Raw genomic sequence first — 23206 nt, 5'->3', positions numbered from 1 at the left:
ATAGGTAGACCAAGACTAGGGCAATTGATCCCATTCAATATACGCCGGAGTCACGTCTCAGAAAGGTAGATGTATTGGTATTCTGCGTTATCAAGTACAGGTGCCAATCGACAAAAGTTCTAGAACGAGAGTGGATGCTCATGGTGTTTCCAGTCTCACTGGCAGCTTGCTGAAGGATTGGAGCGAAGGAAGCCTTCTTACATTGGACGCATGTCGGCACCTGATTGGTGTCTTCAAGGCCTTGGGAAAGTTTCCTGGCTAGCGGAATTCCAGGGTCGCAGGGTCGCAGAGCAGGAAGATGATCCAAAATCCGGTCCATCTCTTTGGAGGTGGTGGCTTGGCTAGTGCTGACGGATACTTTGACGCGCCGCCGTCATCTCACCTGTCTCAATTCTTATCATCAGTGACCTCCTTAACAAAGACCCCATCTCCTTCTCTCTTCGTCGGAAGTATATCGGGCTCTCACGGGCGTTCATCCCATCCCAACAATCTTGAGGGTCATCGTCTGGTCGGGTGCATCGGCTCCACGAACAAAATGGACAAAGACAATGCAACAACTGTAGCTGTGATCGGGGCAGGTACGTCGCGTGTGGACAATGAGACATGAGCCTGCTTATCCATGTTACTGATGCGATGATGAAGGGTCCACCGGCCTGTCGATGCTCAAGACTCTCCGGGAAGACGGATTTGATGCTACGTTGTTTGAAAGGCGAAGTCGAGTTGGCGGTCTTTGGTCCTACACCGACGACAAGAGCATGACCACTGCGCTCCCTTGTGAGACCCCTCAAACGCTCCTCAACGCCTCCGTTGCTGGATGTACTGACTGTTCTAGCTACAAATGCCATCATCAGCAAATACACCTGCGGATTCACGGATTTCCCGATGCCAGATAGTAAGTGCATGAGTGCCATTTCTCGAGACATTCAGTCTTCAGGTGGCTGACATCCTGGAAGAGTATGGGCCATTCTTGAGCCAAGGCGATTTTGAAGAGTACATGGAATCTTATGCCGAGAACTTTGGTCTGTACAAGCACATTGTTTTTAATAGCACAGTCAAGCAAGTCATCAGGAACGGAGACGGCACCAAGTGGAAAGTCGAGATGGTCAGATCAGGCTCTCAGGAGGTGAAAGAGTTTGACAAGGTCGTCCTCTGCCATGGCTATCAGACGCAACCCAGGATGCCAACCTTTGAAGGTCAAGAGCTGTACCAAGGTCAACTCATCCATTCACAACAGTTTCGAAAGTATGTACCAGCATTTTGTTCCCTGTTTGAGTAGTACATGAGGCTCACTGCTCACCAATGCAACACCAGCCCGGAAAACTACAAGGACCAAAAGGTTGTCCTTGTCGGTCTTAGCGCCACGATGAGCGACCTTCTCACTATCCTAGTCGACCAAGCCAGCGAGACCTTCGTGTCGCACCGGAACGGCGCAATGATCATAGGTCGCTGGCGCAACGGCCTCCCCACCGACCTCCTCATCAACCGCGCCCGACGACAAATGTCCTACTTCCTTCAGCGAAACTTCCCCAACCAGGTCAACAAGCTCGTCAAGCTCGCCACGGGCCTCTTGATGCGACAGCACGGCAAGATCGATCCTGCATGGCGGCTCCTCGAAAACGTCGCCCCGCTCAGCCTGCATCTCGCCGGATGCATGGACACGACCCTGGAGCTTCTGCGCGAGGGCAAGGTGTCGTCCCTGTACGGGATCAAGAGGTTCCTCGGCGGCAAGAAGATTGAGTTCACGGATGGGACCGTTCTAGACGACGTCGACTCTGTTGTCTGCTGTACCGGCTACACTGCAGATTTCAGTCTCGTTCCCTTTGTGGAGACGAGCAAGCCCAAGGCAGACGCGGCCGGTCACCCGTACGGAGGCGAGTCCATCGCTAGGCTTTACATGAATCTCTTCCCGCCGGCGCATGCAGACAGCATAGCGATTCTCGCGTACTCGACGTACGGCAAGAATAACGGTTTCTCGTTTTCAGACGTTACCTCCATGGCCATCAGCAACATCTGGCGCGGCGTAAGCGCAGACATGATCCCCTCCAGACCGAAGATGGAGCGCGCCATTGACCGTCATCAAGAATGGGTTGCCGGCCGGTGGCACCAGGAGAACAGATCTGAGCCTGGTGCAGTCAAACAGTGGGAGTTCCAGGGGTTCTTACATCAAGCCGCCGGCACTGGCATGGAGAACCTGGGCTGGGGATGGCGCGGTTGGGTGACTTGGTTTAAGGATCCCTACATGGTGTATCTAATCAACCACGGCGTCGAGACGGCGCATGCCTTTAGGTACTTTGAGACGGGGAAGAGGAAGACTTGGGATGGGGCGAGAGAGGCGATCATCCACATGAACAAGTTGGTTAAGCAGCTCAAGTCTGCTAAGAGGTGAAGCTGTAGCTATCGTGAGCGCGAGGATTCATTCGGCCATTGAGTTTATTTTCTTCTCGTCTTATTTAGATTTGTCATAAGGTAGCCACCTACAAGTCTCTCCATTGTTGTATACCCATTGGCTCTGTCTTCACTTTTGTATCCACGGCCGAGTGGTGACACCGGGTCCGGAGTTAGCCCCGCAAACTCCGGCCTGCCCCTCCGTAAACCCCAACGCGGGCCATGCCGATCGTGCCGGTCCCTCCTCAAAGCCGACCGGATGCTTTAGCGAAGATGACCACGGGCTTGGGCCAGATGCTGTATCACCGGTGTAACCTGTCGTTATGACCGACATAGATTGGTCCGAGGTGGATTTGGTGTGCATTTATTGACGCAGTGAACGGGACGCACGACCATCCAATACGTCACAGACGCAACAGATCCCCGCATCAAAATGTCGGATCGAGAAGTCGTCTGTTACCGGCATGGAGCCATCGGTATGAGCTCTGCTAAATTCCGGTCATATTTCCGGACTGATATGTCAGCCGTCCTCGACTGCCGATGCCCCTCCTATGGCAAAGTATAAATTCACGACTTACAGTCCGTCTGTTATCTTGGTCTTTAGTTGTATGACTTTTAAGCAGTATCACCAGCCTCTCATAAGGACTTGTCGGCAGCTCATTGATACACCTAACCAACACCTATCAAACCTTGCCCGAACGTAATTACAATCACAATGTCAAACTTCATGGCAGAAGCGCCCGAGCCTCCCACCGAGCTGGGCAGGCTCCGCGTCCTCTCGCCCAATGCAGGTATTCGGGTGTCTCCCTTGGCTCTCGGCGCCATGTCCATCGGTGAAGCCTGGGCAGAGGCAATGGGTGCCATGAACAAGGAGCAGTCCTACAAGCTCCTCGACGCCTTCGTCGAGTCCGGCGGCAACTTCATCGACACAGCAAACGGCTACCAGGACGAGCAGTCAGAAAAGTGGATTGGCGACTGGATGAAGGAGAGAGGCAACAGAGAGCAGATTGTGCTGGCCACGAAGTACACCTCGGACTACCAGAGCCACGCCCTGGGTAAGGGCCACACAGCCAACTTCACAGGCAACCACCGCCGCAGTCTCCACGTCAGCATCCGGGACTCACTCAAGAAGTTGGGCACGGATTACATCGATATCCTGTACCTACACTGGTGGGACTACACGACGTCCATCAAGGAGATCATGGACTCTCTCCACATCCTCGTCGAGCAGGGCAAGGTCCTCTACCTCGGCATCTCAGACACGCCCGCGTGGGTCGTCAGCGCCGCCAACACGTACGCAGTCGACCACGGCAAGACGCCCTTTAGCGTGTACCAGGGCCGGTGGAGCGTGATGCACCGCGACTTTGAGCGCGACATCCTCCCCATGGCCCACACCTTCGGCATGGCCCTGTGCCCGTGGGACGTACTGGGCTCCGGCAAGTTCCAGTCGAAAAAGGCGCTGGAGGAGCGCAAGAAGGCCGGCGAGGGTCTGCGGTCCTTTGTCAGCACCGGCGAGCAGACGGAGATGGAGGTCAAGATGAGTGAGGCGTTGGAAAAGGTGGCGGGCGAGCACGGCACGGAGAGCGTGACGGCTATTGCCCTTGCCTACGTCCGCAGCAAGGCGCCGAATGTGATTCCCATCGTGGGCGGGCGCAAGGTCGAGCACTTGAAGGCCAATATTGATGCGCTCAGGATCAAGCTCACGGATGAGCAGATTACGTTCTTGGAAAGCGTCAAGCCTTTTGATGTCGGCTTCCCTGGTAACTTCTTGGGCCCAGATCCTAATATTACTGGAAAGTCGTTCAGGCTGGCGCGCGCCTCACAGATGTCGTTCCCGAATGCAGGCAGGCAGACGAGTATCTAAGCTAGATAGATAGAAGCTAGATCAAAAACGTAATGGAAGCCGTGTCTCATCAAACCAGATGACAAGTATCATTGAGTTGTATGAGTGCACCAATGCAATTATCCTCCTAGCTGGAGCCCTATGAATGTGTCTGCCGAACGTCCGACGGAACTCAACAGTTTCGACATCATACTTGAACTGATCGCCTCACAGAAGGCTATCTTGCCTAGCATCGCGCATCTCTAGTCGTCAAAGGTTCACATGCACATGCTGATTTTGCTCAAAATTATGCTTCAATTGGTGACTACCGCTGAGAGCTGCCTCAAACGAGGTATATATCAAAGGGGGGGCCTCCTCAAACCACCTACGTCCGATCAATCTGGGTGACCGTAGCCTTGGACGAATCCAAGCCCTTGTGGGTATCCTTATCAAAGTCAACCGCAGCATCAGCATGCGTATCAAGGCCCATCTGCTTCATAGCATTCGTTCCCACCGCCGCGTCCGGTCCGTCAAAGATCTCGGCCACCTCCTCGAGAGACCGTCCCTTGGTCTCGGGGAAGAAGAAGTAGATGAGAGTAAGGTGGATGGCGATCGCCACGCACCAGACAATGTAGTACTTCCACGCAATCGCCTCCATGGCAACGGGGTTCGCGAACGAGTTGTAGACACCCGCCAAGTTACCGGTGAGCTGGTAAAGCATGGAAGCCTTGGCGCGCAGCGAGTAAGGTGTGACTTCCATGATGTAGGTCGCGCCAATGGGCGAGCAGGCGTGGTACCAGAAGGAGAAGACAAAGATCATGGCCAGGACGGCGCCCGCATAGCCCATGTGCTTGAAGCCGGTCTCCTGGTTCAGCGCGGAGCAGATTGTCCAGATGATGTACGAGACGCCCATGCCTGACATGCCGACGAGGAAGAGTCTGCGTCGACCAAACTTGTCCACCATGGTGGCGAAGACGCAGGCCGAGAGGAAACCCCAAATTTGTAGTCCGGCGTTGATGAGGAGCTGGGTCTTGTGGTCCGTGACATTGATCGAGTTGAGCACCCTAGACGAAGTTTGTTAGCAATTGAGACGAAGCACGAAAGGGGATCCTAGTCTAAACTGACTTTGAGAGGAAGTACGAGGTCAAGGCATTGCCAGACCACTGCAGCATGGCAGGAATGTATAGAGCCAAGAACAGGCGATGCCAGTTGCCGCGGGTCGAGATCCATTCCGCCCAGCGCGACCTCTTCTGCACCTTTTCCACCTCGAGCGTAGCCGTGATCTCAGCCATCTCGAAGCGAGCAAGCCGGGAGTTGGGATCCCCGTATCCGTGCCACTTGACTAGAATATCCCTGGCCTCCTTGTAGCGACCCTTGTAAATCAGCCATCTGGGCGACTCGGGGCAGAAGAAGACCAGAGACGCCTGGATGACGGAGCAGACGCACTGCAACAAGCTGGGAAGACGCCACGCCCACGAGTTGCTCATCTTGAAGGTGCCAAACGTAACCCAGGCGGCGATGAGGGCACCGAGCGGCCACGAAACCATCATGAAGGAGACGACCTGTCCGCGGTGGGTAGGGTACGTGACCTCAGACAGGAGAGGCGGGGCGGCGGTCGAGATGATGCCGAGTCCAAAACCGATGATGAAGCGGGAGGCGACGAACATGCCGTAGTTGAGGGACCATGTCTGGATGATGGAACCGACAATGATGAGGACCGAGCCGCCAAAGATGGGCTTCCGGCGGCCGAGCCAGTCGCAGAGCTGGGAGGAGACGAGGATGGAGATGAGGACGCCGCCGTTGGGGCCAAAGGTCATGGCGCCGAGGCGCGTTCCCTTCGGCTCGCCAAAGAACTCTTGCCACTGCGGGAGTGACTGCATGCCATTGAGCATACTGGCGTCGAAGCCCGTTGCCGTCTGGGTCAGGAGACCGCTGAGAAGCAAGAGGTTGAGCTTCCACAGGGTCCAGTCGCTGTACCACGGCTTACGATCGCGAGGGATGACATCGCTGAGGACGAGGCCCTGGAAGTCGTCGGTGTCGGCACCGGGCGAGTGGACCTCTTCGGTGACTGGCTTTGCCATTGTGATGGTTGTCGTCGTCTCGTCGAAGAGAGTTAGTTGCCTTTGTCAACTTTTATCGTCGTTGTCTCTTGGAGGAAACCGACTCGAACTGACGGCTGCTGGTTTGCGGGCCTGCAGGGTAGTAGTGAATCCGGCGCAACGGTCCTCTTATATCTCGAGACGAACTGGCAGATTGGAAAACTTGGGAACAAATTGGAGTCGCGATGCGAATGCGGGATAGCGCCGGCTTGCCTACCATCCAGTACATTGACCGATGCCCCCTTTCAAGTTTTCCCCATGGGCAAGCAGCGACCTACCCCGGCTACCAGACAAACGCGGAGGAAGCTAAGGTTGAATCAGACCACTGCGCCGGTATCCGTAGACTGTCACAAGTTGGCCTTGTTCGAATGGTGGTGGCTGGCGACGCTTGTTGGTGCGCATCGAAACAGCGCCGGGGAGGCCTTTACCCCGATGCCCGATGCAGCATCACGTGGAGTCAAGAGGTTTTTACCCCAGATCTACCCCAGGTTCCTCCTCTTTCTCCTCACGAGTCTCTGTTCCTTCGAAGCTCCGGGGTGTGTCTTTCTCCTCACGCGACGCCTTCGACTCCTCACGCGACGCCTTCGACTCCTCATCACACCAGGAGTCGGCCCCCCGGTCGTTCGTTGCCCAGCTTCGGGGAATAAGAGCCGGCGGTGCTTGACTGAACCTCGGGGGACCCATCCCCCGGTATCCCCATACCCCGGGCAACGGCGTGTTCGACGGGCGTCTTACGCCGAGATGCCGAGACACGGGAGGGTGCGGCGCAAGCTAGCGACATCAAGCGAAAGCTTTTTCAAAGAGACGAAACATACTACGTCATTGATGGCCTTCTCTTAAAGGTGGGTTTCGCCTCATTTGAAAGCGAGGTCGCTCCGGGCTATGTGCAGCAGGATCGCCTTCAAGTTTGAGCACAAGCCACAACTAGCAATACGTTGATGGAGACGGTTCACTGCGAAACTGATTTCGAGAATTCCAGAGTGACAAGCAGATTTATTGAAGCATACGAGCCAGCCATTCCTGGTTCTCTTGTCACCCTACGCCAAGACACTGAGTACATAGTCAGCATGCAATGTTGTTTGCCTGGCGCAGTAGAACTCCAACGAACCTCGGTGCATATAACCGGAGTTCATTGCTGTAATGGGCGATACGCGCTCATGCCGGCAGAACTTTCTGCCAATAAACTTTTATAAGCTGACAGCACAACTGTCGGTTGGCTGGCCCATGTGTAGCATCCGCATTTCGTCCCATGCAGTAAAGTCTCCAATCAAGAGGCAGACTACTATCAGCAAACTAGCAGATTTGTCCACAACTTACTTTAGTATGTATCATATCGACTGATGTTTTCTCAGAAGCTTCTTCTTCATAGATGTTTGATCGCCCACGTTGATCGGCGACCACCTGCCTGCATACTACCGAAACGCCAATAGGCTCATCCGCTTGCGATATGACCCTCTTGCAACCCTGCTGTGTTGCCTCCTTTGGTGAAGGTAGCTGAATATGACTTTCCTCGCATGTTGATTCAAACAGAGAGATGTGTGGCACGACGGGTGGCATCGTGTTGCAGTGAAAGCACTGAATTACGTGGTCATTCTGATAGCCTACTATAGTTCCACAGCGAGTCTGGGCTAGTACAAGGCTTACACCTCAATTGAGTTCGTCGAGTGAGTATTTCAAAACATTCACCGACGTTGATTAGATGAGACTGCTTGGCGTCAGCTCAGCTGCCGGCTGCCCTGGCGGAGAACAAGACTCAAGCGCTCTTACTCTGCGTTTCGCTGTTCTCATTTGAAGACGACGCAGTCGCATAGGTCTCTCACATTTCTTGCTTGGCAGGCGAAGTAGCGAGACGAATATGTATCTCTTTCTAACTTACTCTACTAAATCTACTAAGAGAGACAAGTTCAAAAGAAGGGGGCGCGCCAAAGAGAACCACCACTACCATCACTGGCTTGAACACACCTCCGTCCGCGCCTAGTCTTGGGTTCGGTGCCAAGAGCCAGTGTTATGAGAATGAAAGATTCAGTATCACGGAATTTCGTATGGATTTAAGTCATTCGATAATATATTTGCTACAAGCTGAACTGCTCGACCCCCTCCCACGAAGGCCTCGTTGCGTGAGTGTTGCCAAGCTACGAGTCGATTAGCTGTACATGTAGTTAACTTGCATACACTCTTCCAATGATCGACACGAGCAAAATCGCTTACATCTTGGCATGTTTACACGATGCTTACTGAATCACAAGAAGGATTGCCCTCGTACTAGTTGACCACGAATACCCACAAAGCGGCAAATACTGACGGATGGTCGGACAATCACTTGTATGAGAGAATGTTGTGCACTATGAGACATCATCGTCCTCACCGCAACTTTTAAGTCTACCTAAGCTACTTAAGAATGTGACTGTGAGATGAGCATGTAGTTGACTGCTCTTCAAAATGTATTGTATACGAAGACAAGTCCCTGATGCGAAACTGATTTCTACTATAATACAATATCGTTCCCCGAGCCAAATTACAAGAGTAAGAGATAGGGCAGCCCAAAAGAAGATCATCAAAGAAAGCAAATTTGCACCTCGCTGATTCAACACTGTAAGTAAGAGTGAGTAACCCCAACCCTCCAATCAAGCTTTCGTCTTGCGAATAGAAATTCCAGACGCCACCATGAAGTTCACAAACCCCATCCTCCTCGCCCTCGCCGCCAACCTCCCACCCGCTCTAGCCGGCATCGCGCCCACCGCAGCCGAAGAATGCGGTAACCTCGGCGTAATGTCCTACACAGCCTCCTCTCTCGACAGCAACGTCGACCCCTCCAACATCCGCAAGTGCAGGGAGCACCCCCTGACCCTCAAATCCGGCTCGTCTCCGAACCTGCAGGCCCGGGAGTGCTGGTTCGGCGATAAATACGGCTGCAGCAAGGGATACTGCTGGGAGTCGTGCGACAGGAGCAAGGGCACCTGGTGCTGGACGGCGTGGAATGGCGGGCACGGAAACTGGCGGACGTGTTCTGGCAAGGAGCAGTGCGCGCCAGCGGAGCAGTCTGCTTGTGGGAAGGATTGTAAGGATGCCAAGGAGTGTGGGTGTAGCTGTCACTGAGATGGTCTGGACGATCTATGAGATGTCGCGCTATTCATCTGTCTCTACCTCCTGTAAACTTGTGATTAACTATCATAGATCTCACTTGTTTCGCTCCATCTTCGGTTACTAGGCTGAGAAGCTCTTTTCATCATCCCAGCAGAACCAATCATCACACTCATTTTTACGATGAGCAATTATCTCATTTCATCATGGTCTGTCTGTAAGCTCTCACTCTCTCTCATCGAAACACTATGCCGAGGTAAGATCATATGAATGAATTGACTAGCATCCTAAGTGCCCATCGAAGGGGCTCACATTCTCTCGTCCTTGAGCGGAAGTAACGTCACTGAAGAATTCTTCGATCACCAGATGGAAAATATCGTGAGATTCTCTGATACTGTATGACTCATTTCATGCCACTGGGCAGTATTTTCTTCTTGGCGTGGATTGTACATCAATTTTATTGCGTCTTTTACATGGTTTCCAAATCACAATTATGACCAAAGAACGCATCGCAGTCCTGGCATCCAACGTCAGCAGAGAGTCTTGAAATAATGCCACAAGAGGCCTCATGGTTCTAACTAGATCTGAATCATTACTTTAAAACCTTGAAATAGGACACTGCCAACAAAACCAAGTCCGGAGCAGACGCCGTCACCCGGAGGCGGCAGGCGGCAACGCCGTTACAAAGCATCGCCGAAGCTCCGAAGGGCCCCACCGTGGCGCACAAACCCCCGCAGGCCAATCACCTGCGACAACTACAACCCCACCAACAACGACGCCCACACCAAAAGGGAAAGGAACTCGCGCCGGCCGCAGCATCTCGCAGCTCATCCCATCTCCGGGCAGCAAAAAGACGACGCAACAAGGAGGACGACTAAACCAGTTCTGCCATTCGTTTCGAGTTACTTTGGAGTGAGGGACTCACTTATAATCTGGTTGGCCTTTTACCTTTCCTTCCTCTTCTGGCTGAGTTCATCTTTGGATAGGGACAGCAACATACTGGAAAACATCAGATATCACAATGGCTGAATCAGCATCCCACCAACAGCCGTTGGAAGGCGGCAAGATTCTCACGCCAGACGCCATCGCCAACATCCTCTCGTCCGCCTCCGCCTGGGCTGATCCAGGCTCCGTAGACCAGAGCCGCGCCCACAGGACCGCACTGCTGGGCGATGTACTCTTCACTGCGCAGCAGCAATGGAACAGTGGCAGTCAAGAGATTGACCTTGTTGCGGAGAAGCTGGGCGATGGAAGCAGAGATGGTGAGGCCCCTTGATTCACACTACTGATTTTGGGATCTATACTAACACATTCAACAGCATCATGGAGACTGCCCCTGGGAGACTCGGGCATCGTCGACTTCTTCCTCTCTGTCATTTCCACAGAGAACCTTAGACCAGCGTTGAAGAAGCACTCTCTCCGTCTGCTCGGCAACTCATGCGCCGACACAGGTACCAATCTTGTTCACCCATCCTCTCCATGAAGATAGGAAACCTAACGCAATGTCTAGATGAAAACCGCGCAAGGGTCGTGTCATCAAACGCAATCACCTCCATCACCAGCCTTCTCGCCGACGACGCCGCCCTCCCCTTCGCCGTGCCAGTCCTCTACAACATCCTCGTCGACTACGAGCCCGCCCAGATCCAAGCGAGCTCTTCCTCGCTCACCCTCCACCTCGTCAACCTCCTCACCAGCCCACGCCTCGCCAACGCGCCGCATCTCATGGGTATCATTGGCAAGATCCTCGCCTTGCTCGCCACGCACGGTATGCTTCACTCAACCCCTTTACTCACTCAGTCCTAGAACCACAAAGCTCACTCCCTTCTCCAGAAACCGAAGCCAACTTCGCACCCCCGCAAACACCAACCATCCTCCTCACCCTCGCCCTCACACCCACAACCGACGCAGAAGACTTCGTCTCCCTCACCGCCGTCGCCCTAGCCTACCTAACCCACGCGCCCATCCAAGCCGCCCTCGTCGCAACCGGCTCCGTCCCCGTCCTCCTCGCTACCTTCTACCACCTCCAAACCCAGCTCGACGCCCTCCGCGTCGAAGACGAAGACGCCGCCGTCCTCCTCAAATCCCTCCCCCAGTCCTTCACCCAGATCCTCGCAGACGTCTCCTACGCAGACGACTTCGCCCTCCGCCACCCCATCGGCTCCCCCGTCCTCGACACCCTCTACAGCTGGCTCACCCTCGCGCCCGACAACACCCACCTCCAGTCCGCGGCCTGCCTCTGCCTCGGCAACGTCGCCCGCTCCGACGAGGCCTCCTACGCCCTCGTCAAATCCCACGCCGTCCACCTCCCGCTCGCCGCCCTCCTCGCCAAAGCAACAGACACCATGCTCCTCCACTCCGCCCTCTCCTTTGCCAAAAACCTCGCCATCCCCTCCCAGAACAAACCCGTCCTCGGCGACGCAGGCCTCTTCTCCCCCGAGATCCTCCCCCGCATCTGGTCCCTCGACGTCAACCCCCAAGTCCAGTTCACAGCAGTCTCCCTAACCCGCCTCCTCCTCGTAAACACACCCACCAACGTCCGCCGCCTCTGCGCCCCCCTCTCCCCGGACCCTCTATCCCCCTCCCACGAGACGACACACCTCCACCGCCTCCTCGAAATGGTCTCCCGCACAGACGCAGAACACACAAAAACCGAAGCCGCCCGCGCCGCCGCAGCCGTCTGCCGCGTCCTACACACGGCGCCCATCCCGCCCATCCTACCAGACTGGGACCCCTCCGAAGACGGCTACGTCTTCCGACCCGAGAACCCGCTGCCCGCGACGGCCGTGGCTGAGGCAGAAGGCGACGGCGGCGCGCAGCGCAGAGAGAAATTCTACAGGCGGCACCCGAGCCTGAACAAGGCCCTCGCGTTCCTCGTCACGCAGACCAAGTTCCCCGTGCTACGCAGCGAGGCGTGGTTCGTCTTCGCGCTCATGTGTCGCGCCAAGGACGGGGCCGATGTGGTTCTGCGCACGCTGCAGGTTCCTGGGGCGTTTGAGGCGTTGACGGAGGCTGTTACGGGGCGGACGTTTTCTGGGGAGGATAGCAGCAACGGCACGAATCAGAAAGCCATTGAGGGGGTATCGGCATCGTCGGGTGGTGATGGGCAGGCGGTGGTTGTTGGCGGGGGAGATAATGCTGCCATGGTGGAGGGTCTTGGGCTGGAGCCGCAGCAGGCTGACCCGTCGCAGGCGGCGGGCATGAAGAAAGTTGATCGGGAGAATGGGCTGGTCATGGTGTCGGAGCTTGTCAAGAGGCACGCGGATGAGTTGCCGGCTGTTCGGAGGGCTGCGTTTGAGGAGATGTTGAAGGAGGGTGGTGAGTTGATGGCTGATGAGAAGGGGAAGGGCAAAGCATAGTTTAGATGATGAAGCAAACGATGCCTGACAACACGGTTCCTCTACTTCGATCCAAGTAAAGTGAGAAGCCATACTCGAAATGTTTGGCGGCAATTTGATTCACAGGATAGACCAAAATTAAATCACAGCATCACCGAGTTGAACCACAATTGGAAAAGCAATCGAATCAATCCTTAGTCTACTCCTGTCACCTTTGACCCATGATACACGTCACGTCGTATTCGTACGATGCGTCTTCCTACGCCCGTCGATGTAGACGACGGGGAAATTCTTGGGGGAGTTGTGTAGGGGGGCAGCAATCGACACAAGCGGGCGTGATCAATGCAATAATTTCTTTATGACCTTGTCCTGAGAGTATCTCAATCCACTGAACCCACGCCAGGCCAGAAGAAAACAACCCGACTTTCGAAGAACTTTTTTCCCTTCTCCGAAAGTGTTTTTGATGTGTCGAAAGCAGCAGCCGAAAATCCCATTTCCATGCAGCAGCTTAAGCTTAGCTGCACTAGTAGCCGCAGCATCAAACAAAGCCCCCCGACACCACAAGAGACGACAGCAGAGCAGCAGCGGTAGCAAAGACAGAGACGTGCTGCGTTTATTTCTTGGCAGCCTCGGCCTCGGCCGCGTCGCGGGCGCGCTTCTCCTTCTTGCCCAGGTTGCGGGCCTCGGCTCTCGTGTCGCGGAGCTTGCGGTAAGCACCGCCCTCGATGGGCTTGGGGAGGTCGGACTTGGAGATCTCGGAGAAGCCGGAGGCGGTCTTCTCGATGGGGAGGGCGGCGGAGAGGGACTTGACGGTCTCGGTCTTGGAGAGGTCGACCTTGGAGTCGCCCTGCTTGACCTTGTTGGAGCGGCGGGGGAAGACAACGAGGCGCTCCTTGTAGGCCTTGAGGCGGGCGACGTTGGCGGCCAGGGACTCCTCGCTCAGGTTCTTGCGGCGGCCATCGACGGCGATACCGATGGTGGGAGCGTAAAGGCGGGGGATACCGGCGGCCTAGCGGACTCGCGTTAACTCTCTGAACATTCCCAAAATCTTCGTCCTTCCTGGCACCGGGCGTGCCTCGCGGGGTTTCAATATCGTACCTTAAGCTCGTCCAGGGTGAAACCGCGGCCGGCACGGACCTTGCGGTTGTACTTGATGGTAGGGCATCTCACGACAGGGCGGAGCAAGTCGGTGGGACGGGGAGCGACCTTCGCGGCCTTGGCCTGACGGGCGACACGGCGGCTGTGCTTCTTGCCGGCCTGTTGTGATGTTCCAAGTCAGATCCAAATTCCTCTTGTACCATTTCCAATTTTCCCACTCTCATATGTTTCCCCGGGGTAGAGAAAATAAAGAGTATCCTGCGCAAAAGAATCATACCTGGTCGAAGTGCGTCCGGACCCGGCGCTGCCAATCCTTGCGGAAGTCTGGTCAAATGGTGTCAGTACTCTGTTGTGTCTCGATGGTCGTCGTCTTCGCAATCGTCGCTCTTCGCGTGGAGGGGTGCTCACGGTTGTGGGGGATCTGCTGGTTGTGTGCGATCGCCTGGAAAAAAGTCGAATGTCAGTATTTGCGATGCGACGCCATCAATGGCGAGTCTCGTGGGCGTATCGACATACCATTGTGCCTGTATTGCGCGATCAAGGGGTTAGTAGTCCGGATGGGCCGTCGTCGAGATGCTGCTGCAGGCTTCGAAAATTCCTTGAGAGGGACGAGTCAAAATCTCTGGAGGGCATGAAAACCCTACGAAAGGCAGGTACGTACTGGAGGTTTTTGGGGTGGGACGGTCGCAATTGTTGATTGGCTGTGGGATCCACCTGGTGTGGCAGCGTGAAGGACAGGCGACGGCCGAACCCTATTCCGGATCTTTGTCTTGTGGCTGAGGTGATGGGTTTTCGGTGTGCAGGTGGATCTCTGCTGCTGGGAACCACCTGATGCGAGAGCACTCATTCGATCCATGGAGCTCGTCGATGTAAGGTAAGGTAGGTAGGTATTCTATGCTTGTTATCGTCGTCTTCAACCTCCTAGTGCGACATTTTGATTGCACCAGGGCAATTTATCTGGGTACTGCGTCCAATTGCCCATCCATCGACCACTCTACCAAATTCGTCAGACGCTAGATCTCTCAGTTCTGTCAATACTCTCAAGATCATAGTGTGCCACGGAGGATTTGTTCAGTGAAGTATAAGACAGCAGCCCCATCGCACATATTGAATTGCGCGCCCAGCCAATGAGTGCTTGTTTTTGTTGGTGATACCCTTCTGCTCAGTGCTCACTTGTTGTCGCAAGATACGTGTAGTTCCCTCACACCAGCTCCTCATACCCGCGATGTCCTTGTTATTGGCAAATATGGATAGCCGACGATGCAGCGTATCTGGGAGTTCCATTGTGATGTCTCGATAATATTCATTTCCCGGCAGTCGTAAATACACTTGCTCGAGTATTCGACGCGAGGGTTCAGTGCTTGCCGTGTTTTCTCATCAAATGTTCCTTCCCTTAATTGGTCTACAACTCCACAATGTCACTGCATCTTCGAGACGGTAGTGCCTTCCCACCATGACATAGGTACTTTGACAGCTCAGTATCCGGTAGGTGGTGTGAGCCGGTAGTCCCTCCCAACTCATGCCCAGCCTGCTCCTTCCCGTTTGTCGTCCAAGTTAATAAAATCCATCGACAAACAATACGTACTTCCACCTGCACCTTCCGCCTCAGGCACGTCGAAAAAGGGTCGTTGCGCACGTGACACTAGGTACCTCACTCCCATTACTGATTGCGGCGCACCTTGGGAGATTGCAGAATATCTATATAATGCCCCGCTGTCCTTTCCCCTTTCCGCTCCTTTTCTCTTTTTCTTCTTCATACTTACCTTGATGGGCGTCCTGGGGATCATGAAATCCGGTACGCAGAGAGGGATGCCTGCATTGCACATCGTGGAGCCCTCCTCTCTCGATAGTCCTTCGGGGCCATCGCTGTTGTAATTTTTGATTTTCAACCCTTTTCATTGTGTGCTCTGCCTAGTGCAGGGTCATGAAGAAGAGACTCCTAAATGATTCTTGATGCATTGATAACGCTGAAGGTTAGTTGCGTGATACTTGTGCTTGATTTCTCTCCAATGTCGGAAGTTGCTGGAACACTTGAAATGCGACACGAAGCTCCGTCACCCCATGATAGCTCCCAATTCTGTGAATGATGGCGTAGAAGAAGCTGAGCTGTGCCAGACTCCCATTCAGGTAGTCGTCCTTCATCCATACCGCCTCGGTAATCATCAGCCAAGGTAGCTCGGAAAAAGCCGACCACGTCAAGTACGCGTCCTATGAGCAAGCCCATCTTGACTTCAATGTTCTGGTATTTGTAGATATTTCTCCCAACGGGGGCTACTCGCAATCTCTCCGGGTCTGCGGTGAAGTTATACACTTAATGTCTAATGTTTCTCTGCAGCAGTGAAATCTCTGTTTCTGCGTGGATTTAATCAATCGCCATTGAACGTGAGTATTTGTATTAGGTATCGCGATGTTTTCATAGATGAATTGGCCTCCCTTGCAAAATCAATCCTCACCAGATACTTACTTCATCTACGACTTACGAGCGCCAGCTGAAAGCAGCCGGATCCAACTGGTCATACGGCTGTGTGACAGCTAGAAAAGCTCCCTTCCCGAGCAGCTGGCCCGTCGTCGTACGAGAAAAGGTCCCCGGGACAAGCCGCACCAATCATAACCCTTCAAAAAACCATGCAGCCCAGGTCCAAGGGGACCCATTCAATTCCCAGAGCTCCAAAAAATCTCATGACAAGTGCTTTTTTCGGCTTCTGCGTCGCCCCCCGTCCCATTCCCCCGTGTTCCGAGCCAGAGAGAGAGAACGTAACGTCGCCGACCTCCCGTCCAAGGCTAATTGAATCGACGAGCCTCAATTGCCTCCCGACCCCTCCGATCCCAACACTTCACCGAGGCACTCATCGAGACTTCAACACCTGCTTCGACCAAGATACACCAACCAAAATGGCATCCAGAGTAGGCCCCCGAAGCGCCTCGGACGCAACGCGCTTCACCTCGACCACCCCGCACGCCGCCTCCAAGAGCTCTCCCACATCAGCAGAAGCAGCAGCAGCACCGACAGGGACGTCGACGACAGCGACAGCATCCTCAACACCAGCGACAAAGTCACCACAGCCTCCAAAGATCCCCGGCCGGCAACCGGGCGAGAGCCCCGAAGACCGCGTCCGCCGCCTCCGCGCCGCCCACGAGGCGGCGCGCAAGGCCCAGACGTCCAGCCTCGACCGCGCCATCGGCGGCAGCCGTCGCTTCTTTGACGTCGCGCACAAGTTCACCGTCCTCGGACTGGTCGGGTTTACGGGTATGTCTATAAAACCCCTCGTACGATTCTTCACTTCGCGCTAGGGAATCCCTTCGAGGACGACAAGCTCCAACGGAAGTTGATGAAGAAGAAGAAGAAGAAGAAGAAGAAGGACAAGAGGAAGGCAATAAGAGGGCAAAAAGACTAACAGGGCCCCCAAAGCAATCGCAGGCCTCGTCTCCGTCTACTCCGTCTACGACATGGTAACCTACAACAAGCAACGCCGCACCGACTTCATCGAAGCCCAGCGCAAAATGGAAGACGACGCCCTCGCCACCGCCCGCCTCGCCTTCATCAAGGGCACCGCCACCGACACCCAAATCACCCTCGTCGAGGAGGCAAACGCCCTCGCCCGCGAGACGGGCGTCAAGCTCCCGCCCTTGCTCTCCGCGCCCACCCACACGACGGGCGCCGAAAAGATCTTTGGTACGGGCCAGCAACGGACCGCCGAAGCTTCCTCGACGACAGTCGCTCCCGCCTTCCCTACGACTTCTGAAGCTGCTCCTGCTTCCGCACCCGCCCCGAAACAAAAGAAGAGCAGCAGCTGGTGGCCCTTTGGCGGCAGCAAATCCGACGCCGCAGAGACCAGCTGGAGCGAGGAAGACGAGTCCTCCGGCGTCCGCGCCACGGACCTCGCGCGCGCCGTCGAGGACAGGAAAGAGTTCCTCCAGGACAAGGCAAAGGCCGCTTTCGAGCGCGAGAGGGAGAACCAGCGCCGAGGCGGCCCGCTGGACCAGGTCGGTCTCCCGCAGGAGGAGAAGAAGGCCGAGAAGAAGGGATGGTGGTAGAGCAAAACGACGTGCTCGCCAAGTTCTCGACGGACCGTTGTTATAATATGATACACCAATGAGGTGGACGGAGGGAAGACGGCAAGGTCTTTGTATCTGAATGTGACGATAGCTGGTGCACTACAACAAAAAAACAAGTCGGCTTTGGAGGAAGTGTACGAGAAACGACAATCTCCACCCCCAGATAGAGAGTCGGAGAGACGGACACCTACGTCGGTACAAAAATTGGGGGGCGAGTTGGGAGAGAAGAGGTGGAAAGGCCCTCTTTCAGCACGGCGAGGACGACGAAGAGGAGGGGGAGGGGGAGGAGGCCGCCAAGTGTCACTGTATCATACGTGTTAGACTGGATTGTGCATTAGACGGCGTCCGGCTTTACAAAGTTTTGCATGCGGGAAAGAGGGAGAAATAACATCACCTTCGTCTCTGCACAGCCAGGTTCTCTTCCATCGTGAAGCATCTCATCGTACCCCGAAACTCATGTTTTCTTGAGTTTACTTACTTGACATAAGTACGATCATTTCCCGGGTTATCCTTGTCATTCAATACACAGTCGCATACATAGAACGGAAGTTTGACAATGAACAGTGCCGGCGTACTTTCGCCGCTTGATTATGTCCTTTGGACCGGTATTATGTACAGCCGCGAAAACGCTTCAAGAATGCAGGCTTCCGCCGAGTCTCAAACTGCCACGCCGGGCCAGTCGACTCCCCAATCCCAAATAATGCATACCGGTAACCTATGAACCGTGAAAACAGAGCTTGCCCAACAAGCCCCGAGCGAGTGTTAAATATGTGCGCTAAATGTGGTATTACCGCCGGCCGAGACTCCCATGTCTCTGAAAACCCCCGTCCCGAAATCATGTTTCCCGTGCCTACTCGACCGGAACACACCATCCTGATTGGATCAATGCAATCGCTTGTCGATCTTGTAATTCTTCAAAGCACCTTTCGTCAAACTCTCTCCGTTTTTGTTCTTCTCTAGGGCGATGCCTGTTCCGTTTGGGAAACATCTGCAACGCCAAAACGTCAGGCAAAACGATTTCTTGCCCGTTCTATGAGACAACAATGTGATTAAAGTGGCCCGGCACCTTGAGGCGGCACTTTTCGCAATCAGCACGGTAACCGATGCTGAAGCTCTTCTTCATGCCAGGCTGCCAAGTCCACGAGTTGACAGTGTGCCTAGATCGAATGTGTCCCTTGCGTCCAGGCGAGGGTGTTGCCGGTGCTGATGTCGTTTCAAGGGGAGCGGCGTCAATGGTGGTGGTGACGGGATCATCACTCATCATGTGTGAGTGGTCCTCCACATCCATCATACCCATATCGTGATGATCGTGTCCGTTGAGAGACGACTGTTCTAAGCGGGCAGTCAGGTTGGACGGGAAACCGTTGTCGAGGACCATTCCTGGGGGACTCAGGCTTCCGCTGCCCAGATGGCTCGCCGAGTCCTCGCCTTCACTAATAGGCGACGGCAGACGGCGATTCTGGATGGCGTGCCAATCATCGGTGCCTTCCATGGTACGAGGAATGGAGCGGGACTCGTCGCTGCCGAAGCCGGCGTGCATGTGGCCCATATTCACCACGCCGGTACGATGGCTGACCGCGGGACCCGGGCCACGCCAGTCGCGCGCTGAGGAGCCGCCATTCATGAATTGGGAGGCAAAGTTTGGCTGAATCGGGGTGGGCATACGGCCGTTGACAGAGGCGGGCTGGTCCGACTGGATATGCTGCTGCGGAACAGGCGGCGGCGACATTGTGTCCATCATGTCCATGTCACGATCGGGCTCAGTCGGACCAAAAGGCGAGGGCTGGCAAGACATGGGCGCGGGTGATGACGACCATGGCGAGAAGTGTGACCTGGGCTGTTCCTCCGAGTCCGAGTCGCCCGGTGTCAGAGTGCAAGGAGCGGCATTGAGCGGTATAACGGGCGTCGACCAGCGCTTCGAGGAGGTCGGCGATGTTCGGAGGGGTAGGCACTGAAGGCGTTTCTGTTTCACGGGGGAAAAGTCAGTAATGGTATTCCAGATGATCACAGAGAAGAGGGTTAAGCAAAAAATGGGCATGGCCTACGTTTCTGTGTTCACCAAAGCTCAGAGTGCCATTGTGCATGTCCTCCTCGTCGTCACGTCCTCTCTTCCGAGTTAGGTCTGGGTGATGCTGGATTCCGAACATAGTGAAGGCCGTGGTGGGGAGGAAGAGGTGCGGTTTGGGTGTATGTAAATGGAATGGGATTGGATGCGACTATGGTGGACGGCTAGCGGATGAAATGCAGAGGCGCGACTAGCGATAACAAGCGTCGAGACTCGGAATTTGGTATGTAAAGTTGATTATGTCGCTCGGTATGTTGAAGAAGAGAAGATGAATGAACAGGACAGGACAGAATGACGATGGATGGCACCGAGTGTGCCGTGGCTGCCTTTCTTCTGCTCGTGCACAGGCTGGCGGTGCTTGCGCTCGTGCTGAGTGCTGGGTGCTGGCTGGGTGTTGGTGCCAAGTTGCCCCGGACTGAAGGTGCCGGGATGGGCGGGGGGGTGGTTGGTTCAAGGTTGTGGTGGCAGGCGCGGGCGTAGGCGCAGCTGCGGGTGCAAAAGTGACAGGCAGGCAGTATCCGTAAAGGGAGGGGGCCTCGTATTTGGCCTGGCGGGTTATTGAATTCTATCTGGTCGCTACTGCGTGCTACTTCGCGCAAAGGGAGGCTGAGTCGAGTTTGAGCAAGGCGATGCTGCGATAGTTGTAATATGAGAGCGGAAAGAGGAGAAGGAAGATGGGAAGGAAGAAGGAGAAGGAGGAGCAAGAGTTGGGGAGTCGGAGGAGGTTGACGTTGCGCAGCGCGTGGTAGGTGGTGGTGGTGCGTGGTGTAAGTCGCACCCGATGAGGCAAGGCTTCGATCTGCACAGCGCCTGTGGTCTGCGGTCTGCGGTCTGCGGTCTGCGGAAGCTGTGGACGGTGGGCTGGCTGCAGTAGTTCACCTGGGGAAGTACAGGATGAGGTGGGAAGATCCGGTGGCCTGGTCGTGATTGGAGATGCTGCAGTTGTTGTCCGACGCCAGCTTTCCTTTTGCTCTTTTCTTGGCTGAATCTCGTCAGAGTACTGGCTGTGGTGGACGAAGATGGCGTTGTATCTCAGAAGGCAAGGCTGGAAGGTAAGGTATCTTGGAGAAACCAGAAAAGCCAGAAAAGCCAAACCGAGTTGTCGGGAAGGGGGGCAGTCGCAGGTAAAGTAATCCGCCAAGGAAACACCGAAAGCAGAGACAGGCAAAATAAGGTACTTTATCCGTACATGGAAGTTGCACACAATGGAAGGAAGCAACTCGAGTACCTTCTTGCCTTGTAAGCCACCTCGAAAAACGGCGACACGAGGCAGCAGGAACGGCAGAGACCAGTGACGGCAGCCTGCCAGAAAGCGGAATAGCGCAAAGACGCCACAAAAGGGGGAAAAGCAAGAGGCACCAGGAGGCTCCTTCCTTCACACCTCGCCTCGCCTCACCTCACCTAATAAGTAATACCCAGCACGTTCCTTCCTTCCCAATATCTACCTAGAACCTACCTTACCGGTATTCGATTCCCTCTTTCCCGATGTTCAATTTCCATTGGCAGCCTTAAGTCCCCGGCGTGCCTGTGCGGTAAGTACCTCCGCAAGACTTCCATTAGCAAGAAGGAACCCAAGGCAGGAGAAAAGAATTGCAGAAAAAGGGCCAAAGCAAGAAGGAGCCGAAAGGGCCCAGACCGTCAAGGTTCTTCCCGGACCAACGGTTTAGGGGACGTACCGCCTCCACTTGCACCCCTAAAGTTTTCTACCTTAGGCAAGCGCGCACACCCACGCAACCACGCACCCTCCACGGCAAGCACGACACGGGAGGTCGGAGACTCGGAGGTGGAGACAGGGAGGAGGAAGAGGGGCGCTAAGACGGCGCTAGTTCCACCCTGCTGGAATTCAATCCGCCGGGGATCTGGGAAAGGAAAGACGAGAGAGCATATGAAAGACAACAAAAGATCTTGTTCAACAGAGGGTGGTTGGGTTCTCATGGAATGTGATGGCGTCAAGTTATGTGTCCAAAAATCGTAGGGAGACGAGAGCTGATCGCCATATGACACGTTGGGATACGAACATCGAAGCGCAATGCGGATGGGTTCGAGTGTTGGACTGTGTCTCTGGAAATGAGAAAAAGACCGTGACAAGGCAATGACTTGGTCCCAAATTGTCCAAGCAAATTGGATTAACCACGACCGCAAGACAAGGACAGGACTAATACCGGGATCGGAGAATAAGAGGAGACATGCAACATTGGGTTTGCAAAATGCAAGTGTGTGATATAGGGCATGGTGGCCTTAGAAACGAAAGAGAAAAAAAAGCAATGGCCAAAGAGCTGCTATTCCTACTAGCCCAATATCCAACCTAAGTGACCGGGGGTATCTTCAACGGCCTGATACTTCCTAATGTGAAGATATCCGAGTTTCTTCCTTCTTTCCAGCTCGCACCGTTGCTGGAAAGATGGTAGCATTTCATGTGTCGCGTGCCCATCTACCACAAACCAACATGACAACTTGCTCACCCCATCTCACAGGCCAAACATCGTAAACTTGCTCTCGCTCCTCGCGTCAAGACTGGCGGGCAAGGACCAGCTACGGATCCCCGATGAAAATCAAGCTGTCCGGACTGACTGACTGACCAGTGACTTACCCTTTCCATCACCTCGTACCTGACCTCAGAAACCTCGAAAGGAGCAAAACGGCCGCTGAAGAAGACGAGGGTATCTGTGCCAAAGAAAGTTGCAGGGTAACGTACGTTCGTTCGAGGCGACGTGACCATCTTGCCGCCGCATGGCGATTTGCTGGTTCGTCCCGCCTGTTCAACCTCTGGCACCCTGTGGCATGTTCACACATTTCTTTTCTGTGTCTTGGTCGTTGAAAATAGGTATCTTCACAGGGTGATAGGACACTCTAAGGGACGTGGCGGGTTGCGGTGTGTGGTGGTGTTGAGGGCTGCGTTTCAGGATTGCTTCATGAGAGGCCGGGGTGGGTGGGATGAAAGCGGTCGAGTGGGCGGGTTGGGTTGCACCACCAGGACTTTTCCGACCATGACGGCGGGGTCACGGGACTATTCGTGATCGCTTCGGAGTAATCCTTCACGATATCCTTTCGGGGTGTGTTGATCGTGGATGGGAGGCGAGGCCCCAGAAAAGATTATGTTGCGAAGGAGGTTGAGCTTGAGTGATCGTCTTACGTCGTCGTTGAGATCATCGTCTGCACCCAGGCTTTCTACATACCCGGTCTTTAGGTCTACTCGATGGCAATGACTACCAGGTAAAGAATGTCTATCGGCCTCATATGTGACTATTCCCATGGTGCCATAGTC

The 23206-nt window shown here is 54.7% G+C and overlaps 8 protein-coding genes across 8 annotated transcripts; 5 read left to right on the top strand and 3 right to left on the bottom strand.

Moving 5' to 3' along the window:
• Positions 1 to 427: 427 nt before the first annotated feature.
• Positions 428 to 2386, top strand: HER10_EVM0012459 (dimethylaniline monooxygenase 2; the record flags this gene model as incomplete). The annotated part of the gene is made up of 5 exons (XM_035481854.1): positions 428 to 578; positions 643 to 774; positions 833 to 892; positions 954 to 1242; positions 1312 to 2386. Exons 1-5 carry the CDS (start codon positions 536 to 538, stop codon positions 2384 to 2386), a joined length of 1599 nt encoding a protein of 532 aa, XP_035334484.1. The 5' UTR covers positions 428 to 535.
• A 625-nt stretch (positions 2387 to 3011) lies between these two features.
• On the top strand, positions 3012 to 4249 carry HER10_EVM0000123 (aryl-alcohol dehydrogenase AAD14; the record flags this gene model as incomplete). Its single annotated transcript, XM_035469918.1, has 1 exon — positions 3012 to 4249. The coding sequence occupies exon 1, from the start codon at positions 3101 to 3103 to the stop codon at positions 4247 to 4249; it is 1149 nt and encodes a 382-aa protein (XP_035333630.1). The 5' UTR covers positions 3012 to 3100.
• Positions 4250 to 4572: 323 nt separating this feature from the next.
• HER10_EVM0007916 (uncharacterized protein) lies at positions 4573 to 6506 on the bottom strand. The gene is made up of 2 exons (XM_035477456.1): positions 5333 to 6506; positions 4573 to 5271 (listed from the first exon to the last, which is right to left on the bottom strand). The coding sequence occupies exons 1-2, from the start codon at positions 6286 to 6288 to the stop codon at positions 4593 to 4595; spliced, it is 1635 nt and encodes a 544-aa protein (XP_035334146.1). The 5' UTR covers positions 6289 to 6506; the 3' UTR covers positions 4573 to 4592.
• Positions 6507 to 8970: 2464 nt separating this feature from the next.
• On the top strand, positions 8971 to 9402 carry HER10_EVM0010062 (uncharacterized protein; the record flags this gene model as incomplete). Its single annotated transcript, XM_035479532.1, has 1 exon — positions 8971 to 9402. The coding sequence occupies one exon, from the start codon at positions 8971 to 8973 to the stop codon at positions 9400 to 9402; it is 432 nt and encodes a 143-aa protein (XP_035334310.1).
• A 797-nt stretch (positions 9403 to 10199) lies between these two features.
• On the top strand, positions 10200 to 12856 carry HER10_EVM0011509 (GTP binding protein). Its single transcript, XM_035480940.1, has 4 exons — positions 10200 to 10649; positions 10707 to 10838; positions 10898 to 11152; positions 11218 to 12856. Exons 1-4 carry the CDS (start codon positions 10409 to 10411, stop codon positions 12741 to 12743), a joined length of 2154 nt encoding a protein of 717 aa, XP_035334417.1. The 5' UTR covers positions 10200 to 10408; the 3' UTR covers positions 12744 to 12856.
• A 58-nt stretch (positions 12857 to 12914) lies between these two features.
• On the bottom strand, positions 12915 to 14426 carry HER10_EVM0006793 (ribosomal protein L13e). Its single transcript, XM_035476369.1, has 5 exons — positions 14337 to 14426; positions 14229 to 14262; positions 14098 to 14144; positions 13821 to 13979; positions 12915 to 13731 (listed from the first exon to the last, which is right to left on the bottom strand). Exons 1-5 carry the CDS (start codon positions 14337 to 14339, stop codon positions 13336 to 13338), a joined length of 639 nt encoding a protein of 212 aa, XP_035334074.1. The 5' UTR covers positions 14340 to 14426; the 3' UTR covers positions 12915 to 13335.
• Positions 14427 to 16496: 2070 nt separating this feature from the next.
• Positions 16497 to 18175, top strand: HER10_EVM0003928 (uncharacterized protein). Its single transcript, XM_035473589.1, has 2 exons — positions 16497 to 17067; positions 17230 to 18175. Exons 1-2 carry the CDS (start codon positions 16500 to 16502, stop codon positions 17853 to 17855), a joined length of 1194 nt encoding a protein of 397 aa, XP_035333884.1. The 5' UTR covers positions 16497 to 16499; the 3' UTR covers positions 17856 to 18175.
• A 258-nt stretch (positions 18176 to 18433) lies between these two features.
• On the bottom strand, positions 18434 to 21030 carry HER10_EVM0010698 (uncharacterized protein). The gene is made up of 2 exons (XM_035480150.1): positions 19922 to 21030; positions 18434 to 19839 (listed from the first exon to the last, which is right to left on the bottom strand). The coding sequence occupies exons 1-2, from the start codon at positions 20021 to 20023 to the stop codon at positions 18907 to 18909; spliced, it is 1035 nt and encodes a 344-aa protein (XP_035334356.1). The 5' UTR covers positions 20024 to 21030; the 3' UTR covers positions 18434 to 18906.
• Between the last annotated feature and the right edge of the window lie 2176 nt (positions 21031 to 23206).

This window comes from Colletotrichum scovillei (assembly GCF_011075155.1).
Source record: "Colletotrichum scovillei strain TJNH1 chromosome Unknown Contig00005, whole genome shotgun sequence".
NCBI lineage: Eukaryota > Fungi > Ascomycota > Sordariomycetes > Glomerellales > Glomerellaceae > Colletotrichum > Colletotrichum scovillei.
Note: the sequence above shows the minus strand (reverse complement) of the source record. Positions and strands in the feature narration are given on the sequence as shown.

Excerpts from the sequence above, each read along its gene's own strand:
- HER10_EVM0003928 (XM_035473589.1), top strand. The coding sequence starts at position 16,500 with ATGACAAGTGCTTTTTTCGGCTTCTGCGTCGCCCCCCGTCCCATTCCC. Across the intron at positions 17,068-17,229 it reads CGGACTGGTCGGGTTTACGG|CAATCGCAGGCCTCGTCTCC; the intron begins GTATGTCTATAA and ends GGGCCCCCAAAG.
- HER10_EVM0011509 (XM_035480940.1), top strand. The coding sequence starts at position 10,409 with ATGGCTGAATCAGCATCCCACCAACAGCCGTTGGAAGGCGGCAAGATT. Across the intron at positions 10,839-10,897 it reads CAACTCATGCGCCGACACAG|ATGAAAACCGCGCAAGGGTC; the intron begins GTACCAATCTTG and ends CGCAATGTCTAG. Across the intron at positions 11,153-11,217 it reads CGCCTTGCTCGCCACGCACG|AAACCGAAGCCAACTTCGCA; the intron begins GTATGCTTCACT and ends TCCCTTCTCCAG.
- HER10_EVM0007916 (XM_035477456.1), bottom strand. The coding sequence starts at position 6,288 with ATGGCAAAGCCAGTCACCGAAGAGGTCCACTCGCCCGGTGCCGACACC. Across the intron at positions 5,272-5,332 it reads ACCTCGTACTTCCTCTCAAA|GGTGCTCAACTCGATCAATG; the intron begins GTCAGTTTAGAC and ends AACTTCGTCTAG.
- HER10_EVM0006793 (XM_035476369.1), bottom strand. Across the intron at positions 14,145-14,228 it reads CCAGCAGATCCCCCACAACC|ACTTCCGCAAGGATTGGCAG; the intron begins GTGAGCACCCCT and ends CCATTTGACCAG. Across the intron at positions 13,732-13,820 it reads TCACCCTGGACGAGCTTAAG|GCCGCCGGTATCCCCCGCCT; the intron begins GTACGATATTGA and ends CGAGTCCGCTAG.
- HER10_EVM0010698 (XM_035480150.1), bottom strand. The coding sequence starts at position 20,023 with ATGTTCGGAATCCAGCATCACCCAGACCTAACTCGGAAGAGAGGACGT. Across the intron at positions 19,840-19,921 it reads GCTTTGGTGAACACAGAAAC|AAACGCCTTCAGTGCCTACC; the intron begins GTAGGCCATGCC and ends CCCGTGAAACAG.